The sequence below is a fragment of the Triturus cristatus genome, chromosome 10, assembly GCF_964204655.1.
Source record: "Triturus cristatus chromosome 10, aTriCri1.1, whole genome shotgun sequence".
NCBI lineage: Eukaryota > Metazoa > Chordata > Amphibia > Caudata > Salamandridae > Triturus > Triturus cristatus.
Window position 1 is genome coordinate 898,303,670 of NC_140593.1, and position 14,264 is coordinate 898,317,933.

General features: G+C 44.3%; 1 protein-coding gene across 50 annotated transcripts in view; it reads right to left on the reverse strand.

Annotated features, from left to right (window-relative positions):
• MAP4 (microtubule associated protein 4) overlaps window positions 1-14,264 on the reverse strand; it is a 1,793,677-nt gene that overhangs the window by 638,104 nt on the left and 1,141,309 nt on the right. For all 50 annotated transcript variants that reach the window (XM_085628688.1, XM_085628664.1, XM_085628660.1 and 47 more), the window contains 2 exons: window positions 12,328-12,456; window positions 7,613-11,266 (listed from right to left, as the gene is read on the reverse strand). In XM_085628688.1, coding sequence (XP_085484814.1) covers window positions 7,613-11,266; window positions 12,328-12,456 — 3,783 coding nt within the window. The remainder of the gene's footprint in view (window positions 1-7,612; window positions 11,267-12,327; window positions 12,457-14,264) is intronic.

Below are 14,264 nucleotides of genomic sequence, written 5' to 3' on the forward strand. Positions count from 1 at the left end.
AAAACGGGAAATTCTAAAACAGACAATATCATTTCAAGTATTTCATAACAAAATGCATGAATAACATGGCCATTATTTTTCGGTATAAACAGGCAGGCAACGGGGAGGCGGGTGGGTCAGTGAGAAATCCACAGGCAGATACTGTATCCACTAGTAAAAGCGTTACCAAAGGTAAGTAACTTGTTCTTCTGATGGATACATCTGCCTGTAAATTCCTCACCTTTTGAATTGAATCCCGAAGCAGTACCACTCTCAGAGGAGGGTGCCTGCCTACTTATACCCAAAAATCTTGCAGAACCGAGGGTGCAAAGTTGCCGTTCCTCCTCACCTCCGAGTCTAAGCAAGAATGATTCACAAAAGTGTGGAGGAAGGCCCAAGTTGCCGCCTTGCAGATGTCTACAACAGGGACACCTCTAGCCAAAGCCGAAGAAGAAGACTTAGCTCTGGTGGAATGAGCTCGAATGCCTTTAGGAGGCTCCTTCTTGGCCAAGGAGTAGCAGATCTTGATGCAGAGGATGATCCACCTGGACAGCGTTCTCTTGTGGACAGCCTTGCCCTTCATCTTGCCCACATATCCAATGAAGAGTTGGTCGTCCAACCTGAAGTCCTTAGTCCTGTCCAGGTAGAGGCTGACCACCCTCTTAGGGTCCAGGGGGCGAAGTCTCTGCTCCACCTTAGAAGGGTAAGGATAGAAAGTGGGTGAAGTGATAGATTGCCCTATGTGGAAGGGAATGACCACCCTAGGCAGGAAAGCAGCTATGGTCCTAAAAACTATCTTATAACATTGAAACGAGGTAAATGGGGGCATGGAGCTAAGGGCCTGCAGCTCAAAAACCCTCCTAGCAGAAGTAATTGCAATCAGAACTACTGTCTTAAACAATAGGAATCTCAAGGGACAAATATACAGGAGTTCAAATGGAGACTCCATCAAGAAAGTAAGAACTAAATTCAAATCCCACTGAGGCATGATAAAGGGAGTGGGAGGAAACCTTCTGGTGAGACCCTTAATGAATATCAGGACTATGAGAGATTTAAACAAAGAGGGCTTGTCTGGTAAACAGAGAAAAGCCGTCAAGGTAGACAAGCAGCCTTTAACTGTTGCAACTGCACAACCCTGTTGTGCTAGGGAAAGAAAGAAACTGAGAATATCAGACAAATGGGCTTGTAAGGGATCAACCGATCTCTCCACACCATTTTACAAACCTGGCCCACGTACCGGAATAGACAGATTTGTTTGAGTGTCTTCTGCCCGATAACATAATATCCACCACAGCCGGGGGGAGAGAGAAAGAGCTCAGGTTGCCAGGTTCAATTTCCAGGCATGACGGTACAGGCTCTGGAGGTGTAGAACCTGCCCCTGCGAGAGGACGTCTGCCCTGAGAGGGAGACGGAGCAGAGGGTGCAATGAGAGGTAAAGGAGGTCTGTGTGCCACACTCTTCTTGGCCAGTCCGGAGCAATCAATATGACCTCAGCCCATTCTTGGCAAATCTTCCTCAGAACTTGAGGAATCAAGGGAATGGGAGGATACGCGTAAAGAAGCTGTGAACCCCAGTCTAGCTGAAACACGTCCCCTAACGTTACCCGCATCGGATACTGGAGACTGCAGAAGGACAGACCGTGCACTGTTTCGTGAGTGGCAAAAAGGTCCAACCGAGGAAACTCCCACATCCTGAAAATGTGATGGACCTCCTCCGGAAGGAGACGCCACTCGTGATGGCCGAGTACTGTTGATAGACTGTCCGCAAGCACATTCAGCTCTCCAGCCAAATTATTTGAAATCACACAAGTCTGATGGCCCTGAGTCCAGGACCAGAGTCGCAGAGCCTCTCTGCAGAGACGATACAACCCTACTTCTCCCTGTTTGTTTATGTACCACATCGCAATAGTGGTGTCCACGAGGACCTGAACTGACCGACCGCGAAGGGAGGAAAGAAAGGCCTTGAGAGCCAAACATATTGATCTAGAAGATTGATGTGAAGCAATCGTTCCTCTGGAGACCAAGGGCCCTTGACCGCCAGATCCCCCAGATGAGTTCCCCACCTTAGAATGGAGGCATCCGTTATCACTGTGGCCACCGGAGGAGGTTGAAACGGCTTTCCTTGAAACAGGTTGTCCGAAACACTCCACCATAACAGCTTTGCTGCAGTTTCTCTGGAGATTCTGACCACCTACCCGAGATCCCCATTGTATTGAAACCACTGCCTGCAGATGCACCACTGGAATGCCCTCATGTGCCAGCGTGCATGGTTGGCCAACAGTATGCAGGAAGCGAACAGACCGAGCAGGCGTAAGACCTTTGGGACTGGAACTGGAATTTTTCCATCTTGAAAAATTGAAATCAAAGTCTGGATGTGTAGACTCTTCTGAGGAGGCGGGAAAGCAAGACTCACAGTAGTGTCCAGTACTGCCGAAATAAACAGGTTGTCCTGAAAGGGCACCAAGTGAGATTTGGATACATTTATTGAAAAACCCAAGTCGAACAACCGTCACGTTGTTACCTGCAGGTGATGCAGCTCATCTCTGGCGCCTTTGCCTTGAGAAGCCAGTCATCTAGATAGGGAAAAACAGAAATCCCCGATCTTCTGAGATGCGCCGCTACCACCGCCATCACCTTCGTGAATACCCGTGGAGAAGATGTCAGACCGAATGGAAGGACCGCAAACTGGTAGTGTTGAGATCCCACCGTAAAACGGAGATAGTTCCAATGTGACTTCAGGATGGGAATGTGAAAATGCGCATCCTGTAAATCGATCAACACCATCCAGTCTTCCTGCTGCAGCACCAAAAGAACCCTGAGCTAGGGTCAACATCTGGAATTTCTCCCGTTTGAGGTCAAAATTCAAGATGCTGTGGTCTAGGATCAGTCTCAACTGCCTGTCCTTTATGGGGATCAGGAATTAACGGGAAAAGCATCCCTGACCCCTCTCTTGCTCTGGAACAACCTCTATCGCACCTTTCTTTAGCAAAGACAAAACCTCTTGTTCCAGGAGCAAGAGATGGTCCTTCGAGCACCAGCCCTGCCGAGGGGGGAAAAGAGGATAAAACTCCCGGAAAGGAAGGGTGTATCAATTTTCTAGTAGAACCAAACCCCAGAGATCAGATGAAACAGATCTTCAATTTCTTAGAAAATGGGACACCCGACCTCCCATAGGACAAACATGCTCTAAGATGGGGGATCTAGAGCTGCTTTCCTGCGGTACCAGTTGGGGAAACGGGAGAGGAGGAGACTTGCTGATGAGCTAAGCATCGTAGGCGACTTCTACCTTTCTCTCGGTACGATCTATAGAGGAATTGCTTGTTGCTGCTGCAGCTGCTGTCAGGCTCGAAAGGAAAGAGTCTTGCCAAACCAGCGAAATCTGTAGGACCACAGCCTCTGAGCTGGGACCGTAGACCCAACGATCTAGCTGTGGCCCTACTATCCTTAAAGCTATGTGTCCACTTTAATACCAAAGAGTCAAGAGCCTTCAAAAGGCAAGTCCAAAAGGGTGGCCTGCACATCTGAAGATAAACCAGAACCCCTAAGCCAGACGTACCTTCTGTTTGCCACTGAGGAATCCATCACCCTAGCAACAGAGTTTGCCGTATCAAGCCCAGATTGTATGACTTGATGGGCCGCAGCTTGTGTGTCCGATAGAAACTCTGCAAAATGGCCCTGAACATCCTCCGGAAGCTTGGGGATCACTTAATTTGCAGAATCCATCAGAGCTTGAATGTAGCGACCCAGCAAACACCTTGCATTTGTGGATTTTAAGGCCATATTGGCTGAAGAAAACGCCTTTTTAGCTGATTGCTCCATCCTCTTGGATTCCCTATCTCCAGAAATGGATTGGAAAGAGCCTGTAGACTGCTTAGTAGAGCATGATGCCTGAACTACTAAGCTCTCAGGGGATGCGTGTTCAGATATGAAAGCTGGATCCCCAGGTGCTACCTGTTATCATCTTGCAACCGATCTGGACACCGCAGGGGCAGTCATTGGCTTCTGTCATATCTCTAAAATGGTCTCAGACAAAGCCTCATTAAAACGAAGCAGAGGCTCCGTTACAGATGAAGGAGAGTGAAGAACTTCTGTAAGGATGTTAGAATTAAGTTATGCAGTAGGTAACTGCAAGTCCAGCAGGCCAGGTGCCTTCTTTATTATGGGGTGGTAAGAAGAGACCTCCTGTGATGGAAGGCCTTTCGGAGAAGAGAGTTCCCATTCTGGAGATGTGTCCAAACCACTAACCTCCTGTAGTACCTCATTCTTGCATAGCGTCAATAATCTCCCCTTCTTCAGCCTCTTCCTGCTGTTCCTGGTATTCTTCTTCCTCCAGCAGTCTCTGTGCCTCCCTTCTGGATCTCATCCTGGATATTGGCATCGGCGCCAGGGGCTGCGCCGGTGACTTCAGGACCGTTGTCGATGGAGGCTCCACATGGTTAGTTAGCTGAAGGCGCAGGGAGAGGCAAAGACTGCGCCAAACCGGAGCCAGACGGCACCAGAGAATACTCCAACTGCAATCTTCCCTCCAGGGATTGCACCGGCGTCTAATACCAGGGCGTCGGGAGAGGTCAACTTCCCGGAGTCATAGGCATAAACGGCATCAATAGTGTCTGTGCAAAATGAGGTGGCACACCTCCAAGGTTGAATGACAGCAGGCCCATTGGGCCAACAGGTGCACCAGTAGGATTATCCGCCCTGGCAAACATGCCGAACATCGCATTCAAGAAATACAAAGGATCCGTACCTGGAGCAGTAAAGGGTGGGTACGGATCGGGTACCACCGGTTCAGAGACAGCACAAGGAGGCTGTAAGACTGGTTCTGGTTGTAGCACCAGACACTGGAGCCAGGGTGGAGTGACCAGAGGCGAAGGCGTGCTTCCCTGGGCGCCAGAGAACCTCTCGAAGCCGGAGAGTGTGACGGAGTCTCTTCAGGCGGAGGGGAAGTTAAGACTTCATCCTTTCTGTGACACCAGAGTACCGGGGACCTCGACTTCGGTGACTTATCCTTAGACAAACGACTTCTAGAACCATGACGTCTCTTCTTCTTGAGTTTGCTCTATGACTTTGAGGTATGCGAAGTCGGTGACTTGGACTTCGATCTTATCCTTTTCCGGTCCCTCTTTGGTTTCTTCGCCCTGGCCATGAACAACTTGGCCTCCCTCTCTTTGAGGGCCTTCAGATTCATGCGTCGGCATAATGAGCACCCCTTGATGTGGTGGTCCGATGAGAGGCACCACATTCCCAACAAGGCTTGAAAGCGGACTTCTTCTGAGCAGCTATGTCACTGCTACAATTTCAGGAAGAGCCTGCAACAATTAGACTCTCAGAAATGGAGAGCCCTGGAAAAAAACGTTACACGTCGTCGCGGAAAAAAGGGAACTGACGTCAGCACACTGACTAGGTTTTCTTATGGCTCTGATGACATCGAACGGGGTCGCGAGAGGAGCTGTTCCATTGTGACATCTTTGTCGATGTGGGAGAGCTATGGAGAAAAGTTTCAGTGGAACGTTGCACAAGGGGTCATTCAAAAGGTGAGGAATCCACAGGCAGATGCATCCTTCAGAATAGCTAAATTGAGAAGTAAGTAGGACAAGGTGAACTGACACATACAACTGTCCTGTTGTAAGCATATAGGGACACCATATCATGGTCTGTCCATTGTTTACTCACATACCACCCCTACATACATTCCTGGTTGTATACTATGATCATGGACATCCTACGCTACATTCAAGTTTGGACGGTTGGCTGTTGTCCTTCAGCCCTGGGCTGGGAGAGTTCCTTTTTTCTCAAGTCAGGTTCAGATACTGTACCTGACAACTGTTTTCTATCATTTGTTAACCATGTTACAATGATTTAGTTGTTGTGCAGTGATTCCCAATAACCTTCAATATATCCAAAAGATTGATGTTTGCTCATTCATACTGGAAACACATGAAGTGGTAAATGATGGCATACTAAGCTCCTTCATACTGTATTACATTATTTAGGCCACAATCCACAATGTTCGTTGGGCATTGCAAGGGATAGAAAAGCGCTATATGACTATCAATACATTACAGCACAAGAGTGGTTAAGAGGTTAGCTGGAATTGATGTCCGTGGTTCTTCGTAGTGCAATGAATACCGACCAATCTCTGACCAAAAGGGCCAGTCTTGTAAACACCTACTTTCGTACATCACACATGTAAGGGAAGTCGATGGGCTCTGTGTACGAAAGTTACTGGCTTCCACACAGAAAAGCAATGATTGTATGAGTCTGATGCTTCTGCTCGCGGTAATCATCAAGTTGTGGCGTTCCCTAGAGGACTCCTGTGATGAGACCTCTAGATGCCCCAGGATGTTAAGATACCTTCTATAAAACGTAGTAGTAAGAAAAACATTTAAATTGACATTTCCACTTTCTGTAACAAATTAAAGCTTAATGAATTTCAATTGTTTTCATATTTATAAAATGTTCAGTTTCACCTTTTTTTACCCATGTATACATTATTATATTTGTACAAATTTTGTAATGTATTGACATGTAGAACTTGCAATTAAAAAAAAATAGAATAAAAATACACACACAGGAAACATGCAACTAATTAGGCCAATTATGAAGCAAGAAAGTGAAAACACGCTGACTGGCCAATAGGTTATTCCAGACACTGCCGTGCAGTCCTCTGCCTCTGAAAGGCTAGCAGGACCGAGTTAGGGTCGAATCTTATGTCCACCTCTTAAGAGTGGAATTTCTGGCCAATGTACATTTTTCTTCGCAGAGATCCCTCGTGCCAATGAAGCACTGATGCTAAGGTCAGAGCTGCTCCATATGTATACATCAATCCACTACCCGGTCAGCATGTAGAAGCATAGCCCGTGCCAGAGCTGCTTTGCATGAAATTTCAGACAGTGACTGGCTACCCGATACAAAACCCCTGCATTTCTGCTCGACTCATGCAGTTCTGCTGAGTTGGTTAAAAGGGCATGCTGGGCGACTCAAATGATGAGATGTGAAAGGACAAGGATCCAAAGGTCTGATTTTTGCAACATTTGATTGAAGTGCAATAAAGCTTTTAGGTTACACAACTTTCATTAATATTGCAAATAGTCCCACTGAACCAGAAGGTTATGACTGGCAGGCAAGTTATTTTGGAGTTAGTGAATTTATCATGCAAAACAAAGCGCAAGCATCCACATCAAACGATTGGAAAGTTTCATTTGCTCTGATGAAGCTGCTGCAATAAATGGCCGAAGGTGAGTCACGTTATACAACATGGGTTCCTGGATTAGACGAGAATTTGTCAACTTCTTCCTGATAAAGGATAGTGGGATTTACCCTCCAATAGCCACTGACATATTTATGTAATTCTAAAATGAAGCTGGTGAATGATGTATACAAAAATGAAATGATAAATATTTTACTTCTAAACTGAAACAGTCGAATCACAGCAATAAACATCTCCCAAGTCGACAACTTAGTAGCACTGTGAAAGTGGCAGGCAACAGGAGGAAGAGCAAAACTGCCATGCCATTTCCATTTGTGATTGACAGCATTAGAAGTTGCACGCTCATGCCCACACACCAAAAGTAGTAGCAAGATCCAACACCCAAGCAGTCAGTGTTACAGCTGCCAGCTCAATACCAAGCACACACCTTTTTCAGGTCTTCGTTGACTGGTACTGAGGTCCCTCGTCTGATTTCCGTTCATTGCATCATGGACCGGAGATCTTGGTTGCGGTGATAGAAGCCCTCGAGACTTTGTAGGTCTCATGTAACCCTTTACTGATTCCGGTTCTCTGACTTTTAGATCTGTCTTTGCTCCTTTCTTCGCCTCGGCTTGGCCAGACTGGACAGGTTTTTCCAGTTGATGCTTAAAGTGGGCATGCTCCACAGGAATTTCATCGTTAGACGAGACTTCAGTTTTATTCACTGCATCCTCTGGTGTGACTGATTTTTTTACTTTATCCACAACTGGACTTTTTAGTGTTCCTTCAGCTGGAGGAGATCTTTGGGGGACCTCTACACTATCAGTGTTACCATCACAAGAAAGAAAAGCTTCAAAAGAGGGATGCGTAACACCATCCACCTTATCAGACACAATGGGTTGTCCAGTTTCGTCTTTGAGAGCCATAACTGGAGCGTCAGACAATGAAACATCTGAAATTGAATGTGACTTTGAGGATGAAGGCAAAGCACCATTTATGTCCAAACTCACTGAAAAATTGCTTTTTTTGTCAATGATAATAGGAGATGCAGTAACACCAGTAATTTCTAGTGCATCAATATCTCCAGTTTCAAGAAAGCTTACGTTAACTTGTTCATCTAGCTGAGCGACACTGGGATACATCTCTTCAGCTGCTCGACACTCTAAGTAAGCAGAGCACTCAAGAAAGCTAGTTTCCTCTGACTTTATTTTATCAGACAATGAGGTTTTGTCTTCATTCTCCAACAAAGCACAATCCTCCGGTCCATTATCGAAACCTACAGGAGTCTCTGAATGGAGGCCTTTGACCTTTTTAACTTCCTTGATTCTTTTTCTTATAGTTTTGTCCTTGGTCAGCGCAATAATGGAATCTTTATCAGGACGCTCAGTGCTTTCTACAACATTTAACGGAAAAGCGGCCACAAGCCCACCCTTTTGAGTCTTCTCAACCTGACTGTTCTCTTTTGCTTTGTCATGCATACTAGTAATGTCAGAAAAATCTACCTCAATATCCAAACTAGCTGTGAGCTGTACAAGAGTGCATGACGTCTCGTCTACTTTATCTAAGGCATCAGATTTACATACATCCTGCACTTTGAGAACTGAAGGAAGACTAGCTGCATCTTCCTTAAGGTTCAAAATACCTGTGGATTCTTCATTCTCTTGATCCAAAAGAGAGATTGTTGAAGAGTTGTCCTGCAACAGGGGAACAGAAGTGCAGACAGGTACATCTGCTTTAGCCTCCAAACTCAGTGAATGCTTAGAGGGCTCAATCTTACCTTCTTTGCTTTGGTGAGGAAGACTATTATCTTTAGCGATCTCCTCTCCTTGAGCTACAATTGAAGTCTTAGCTCCTTTACTGTCTCTGCTACGTGGTCTCTTTAAAGATCCACGTCCAGACTTCTTGTTACCTATCAAACTTGATTCTTTTACTGTACCCTGTGTTGATGACATTGAGGAAGCACTGTCAACTTGTAAATCATTTGAGTCTGTTGTACTCTCTTTAGACTCTAAAGAGACAGAGGACACTAGAGCCAAATCTCCTTTGCTTTCAATGGATGCAACAGGTTCTGAGGACACTGGAGCTGTGTCTTTCTTGCTGTCTAAACTCAGATGATGTTCTGAGGATACTGAACAAGGAGTGATAGCACCCTTGTGCTCTGCTGAAACAGGTAGTTTTGAGAATACTGCCCCCATCATATAAGCCTGCCTTTCGTCATGCACTGCAGGTTCTGAGGAAGCCTGCAATGCGATTGGGCCTTCTGCAGTCAGTGTTGATTCGGAGGAGACCTGCACTGAACTGGCCTTACTATTTGCAGGCCCTACAAGCTTTCTGAAGGGCTTTATATTTACTATATCTATCTTGCTCCCTTCAGTTGGTGATGTTTCGGAGAGAGCCTGTGTATGAACTGCACCATCTTTAATCTCAGGACACAAGTTCAACTCAGAGAACAGTATGCAACCTTCACTGTTCCCACTTTGGAAAGGCACGTCATGCTCAAATAAGGACTTCACTTGAATCCTATCCCCCTTAGCCTCTACAGGCTCTGCAAACACCTCCACCTGATCGAGATCAATCTTAATATCTATGGGCACATTAGGCTTGCTGGGGAGAATGTCAAATTCCCCATGTTTAGCCTCAAGGTTCTCAACATCAGTTTGGCTGTTCAGAGAAACAGTACCCTGAACCTTTTCCTGTAGTTCAACAAGCTCTCCACAGGAAAGCAGATCTTGCCTTTTCTTGGTCTGAAGATGATCTGAAGTAATATTCTGTAACAAAACACTCTGATCAGCACATTCAGAGGGTTTGGGGTTTTCATCCAGTGGCATTAGAGAGGAGGCCTGCCCCTTCCCACCAGCAATCTTACTCTCGAACACATCTGGGCTCTCAAAAGGTTCAACTTTCTTTTTTCTATCAGCATTACGATTTTTTTTCAGTTTATCACTCCTCTGTCGTCCAACAAAACCTTGTACTCTGGCGTTATCTTTCTCATACTCTGTGTTGAAATCTGGATAGTTAGACTCAACCTTCTTGCTTTCATGGCCAGTACTGGTGTCTGTTGTGGTATCTCTTGTCAGTTCAACCGGAAATGGTGCCCCATTGGATTGGTTTTCTAAAAGTAATGGTTGCTCCACCAATAAAACGTCAACATTTTTAGACTCATCAGCGGGAGGCTCTGTGTGTTTTTTCTCTTCCAACGTTTTACTGCCAAAGTGTGCTGTGTCTGCCTCCTGAACATTGCTATCAAGGAAGCTCACAAAATCAGATTTAGAGTCCATGTGAGTTCCAAGTTCTTTGTTTTTGTCCAGTGGAGAGATAGCCTTCTGATCTGAATGCTTTTTACTTTTATTTTTAAATCCAGCTCTTTTTGGTGTAGTTTGAATCTTTGTATCCTCCATCTTTGTCATCTCTGCCCTGTTCTCCAATACATTAATAGGTAATAAACTGGGTTTGCTATGAGACTGCAAAAGTAAGCTGTTTGCCATTTGCTCTTCCTTTACAAACTGTTCAGCTTCTCTTGAACTTGGAGAAGCCATCAACTCTTCATTAGTCTGCATTATTTGTTGTGTTGGACTAGGAATATGTTGCTTGGCTGACACACTAATAGAGTCTGCTCCAGGGCTGGTCTGTCCGATGACCTTTGTAGCCTCTTTGATAGCATATCCTCCTTCAAGATTTTCGATAGACTGGTCAGACTGAATATCAGATTTCAGCATCTCAGCTGCAGATGGAGTGATGCATGAAACTTCAGCGCCTGCACCATTGCCAGGGAACACCTCTGCTGCTTTTGGCTGCAAGGTCTTTTTTTGTTTTGGTTTCTTCTTTTTCTTTTTGATTATTGCCGGTGCACCTTCGGGATTCCACTCCTCTTGAACAGTTTCCCTCTTAGTCTCCATTAGTTCAGCTGCCTTTTTATGAAGGGCTTTAGTTCTAGAAGCCGTTCTTGTGTCAGATCGAGACTCTGGGGCCAGAGGTGAATCAATGGCCTTCTGCTGCCAAAGATCAGCTGAACGTTTGTCTGGGATATTTGCAACAGGCACTGCTGCAGGTTTTGCTTGGTCATACCCTCGGTCACTTGGTACGTAAACCTGCTTTACGGGTGCTGTAGATACAACAGGAACACATGAGGGTCGCTCAAACTCTATAACCAGTACAAGTTACTTTAACACCTTAGGTTCTAAATGTAAAAGGTATTTATTTGGCCACTAGTAAATCACTGGTTACATTAATCTCTTCAGTAACTGTGCCTGAATGTACACATCTAGTTAAAGTTAACATGGTGGAGAAACTGAGAAATCAGAAAACAGATTCTGTCATTGATGAACTGAAATTAAAGAAAGTGTCCTAATCATTCCTAAAACCAGGAACGTCAAACCTTTTTTAAAGTCTGGTATAATACTTTCTACAGAATTACGAAATATTCACTATAGAAAGTTACTAACACTTCTGTATGCCACAGATGAAGTAAGTTAGCTTCAATATGCTTCATGTAAAATAATTTTCTAAAAACTGAACACGCAGTTACTAATAAGGTATGCTTAGCTTAATTTATTTTTCACGCATGAACTTGAATGTGCATTTCTGTCATCATCAAACGAGTCCCTGACTTAGTTTAGCATATGAAAAAGTAAAGGAATTTAAGGCAGAGTCTGAGCCACACCTAGTCAAGATCAAAGTGCACCATATCAGAAATTAGCATTTCTGCCAAAAAGGCATGTGAATGGAATGACAAGGAAGGGTAATTGCAAGATTGTTCGTGATCAACATAAAATTAAAGAGACATAAAGTTACACTTTTCCTAAACATGTTGAGAAAAAGATTTACCAAACATTTAGTGGGAACAAGTAGATATATGGAACAAGTTCAGAATCCCTCAAGGGGGGACATATTGGCTGTTCTGCTGTATGAGGTTCAATGCAGAGCTCCGATCTTTCATCAGTGTTTCAAAGGCTAGCACTAATGAAGAGTTACTAGTATTTGCAGGCAGCAGTAAGGGTAAATACAAGACTATAAAAGGACAAGCATGATCTTGGCTACGGAGTTGATCAAATATATTTCTCGCTACATTAAGATGTCTTCTACAAAGCATCAGCTAATCGGATATCATAACACAAGTACAAATTCTACGAAATAGACAACTGTAGTTACAGGCCAGCCAGCTACCTGATGTTTCCAGAACAGGTTCTAATGTATGTAGATCAGAGGGTTCAGATTTGTGGTCTTCCAACACAGATACAGCGGCAGGAGCTGGTGCTTCTGGACAGTTTACTTTTAATTCATCTAATATTCCATCTGCAAAATACAGAAAATTATTTTAAATACTGAAAGTCTGATTGCGGGGTTAAGGGCATGTATGTACTCAACCAGAAGCCTTTTCTAAGGAGAGGAATTCAAATACCCACATAAGGTAAATCATATAGAACTTGGGCGTTTCTGGGCAAGTTCTTGTGTTGTATTTATGGATTCACATTAATCTCTCCTCTCACATGCATCTTAGGTCAACTTTACTGAATGCAGGAGCATCAAGATAGTACGTTTTAGAGCTCTTTTTGTGGAGTGAAATGCAATCGCCTGGCAAATTGCTGCTTTTTGGCACACCCAAGCAGCCGTCTTATGTCAAAGATCAACAACATTTCTGCATAGGAAAAGCTTAGGATAACCATACCAATAACCAAGAGAGGGACCAATACATGAATCCACAAGTATTTTAAATCGTGTGGCCCAAAAAAACCTGTGAAGTAAAAATACCTTAGGGCTAGTAATAGTGGCTTGATGCATATAAACATGTACCTTTTGTTAATAAGGCTTAGTTTTATTCTTAAACAATGGGCTTTCTCAAACTTTTTGGTGGCTCAGGAGCAAGACCGTAAGTTGGCAGTGCTCCAGCCCAGCACGCCCAAATTTGAATGTTCCCACCTCTATTTAGAGTCCAGTGAAGCAGTGTTTATACTGGCAGAGACTCCTCTGGTTCCATCAGTATAAACTTAGCAGCCGGTCTGCTAGGAGCTGCCAGGTCACAATGACAGCTGTCCCACTTACTGAGGCGGGCGACCATCACCCAATTTCCCTGCCTAGGTCCGCAATGCAATGAATGTAGAATGTCTCAATCCCACAGGGAGAAAACTCCACATGGATTAGGACCATTTGAAATGGGCAAGCAACTTCGACTCAGGGAGTTTATCTTCTCAATGCAAAATAGTTTAACAAGTGGGACCTTTAAACAATACTGTGAAGGGTGTCAGTGTGGCTCCCATCGCAGCACAGACATAAGAAATGATATTCCTTTCTCACAAGCAAGAGGTTATAACTATTAAGTCCTGCTGCGAATGCAAACAACAGGCTGTGCATCAATCCTCACACTTGATTAGTAAATCCTGGTTTAAAAAAAAGTACATACAAACTTTACTCTAAAATCACACCAGTGTAAAAATTGTGGATGACTTAAGAAAAATGAAACTCCCAGAGATTCCTAAAATACTAGTCTATAATCTCATGAATTCACAACTGGAGGGGAATGCCTGCATAAAAGGCTGAACAGGTAATAAATTCCTCTAAAAGATGCTACCAATTTGACAGAAGACCCAATGAGAGCATACAGTCACAAAGAATAAAACCCTTATCATACTCGAGCATCAATGTCCTAGGCAAGTTCTTAAATAGGTTTCTCTCATTTATCTTAGTGTGGTACATGTCTTACAAATGGAATACTTACATGGGTGCTAAGGAGGGGGGTGGGGGGGACAAGGACTAAGAGCTAGAATCGCCATAAAAACATTTTTAATCTTTACTTACATCCTGATCTCTCTCATTTCTAACTGGTTGGAAACCCAAGTCCATGATTTCAAAATAGAGGAGAGGCAGACAGGACATAACAGACGTGTTAAAGTAAATAGGTTGCACAGAATGTTGGGTCCATGACTGAATACCTTCACAAAGATGCATGAAGTAAGTAATACTTACAAGAGGCATCTCTCTGTCATACAAATGTCTGTAATGAGTACATGACCCCATACAGCCACCAATGATGCCCTAGTTGTTGTTGAAAGGACAAGAAGTCTTGGAAAGCATTCGACCCCTGATCTAGAGGACTTTGATTTGCG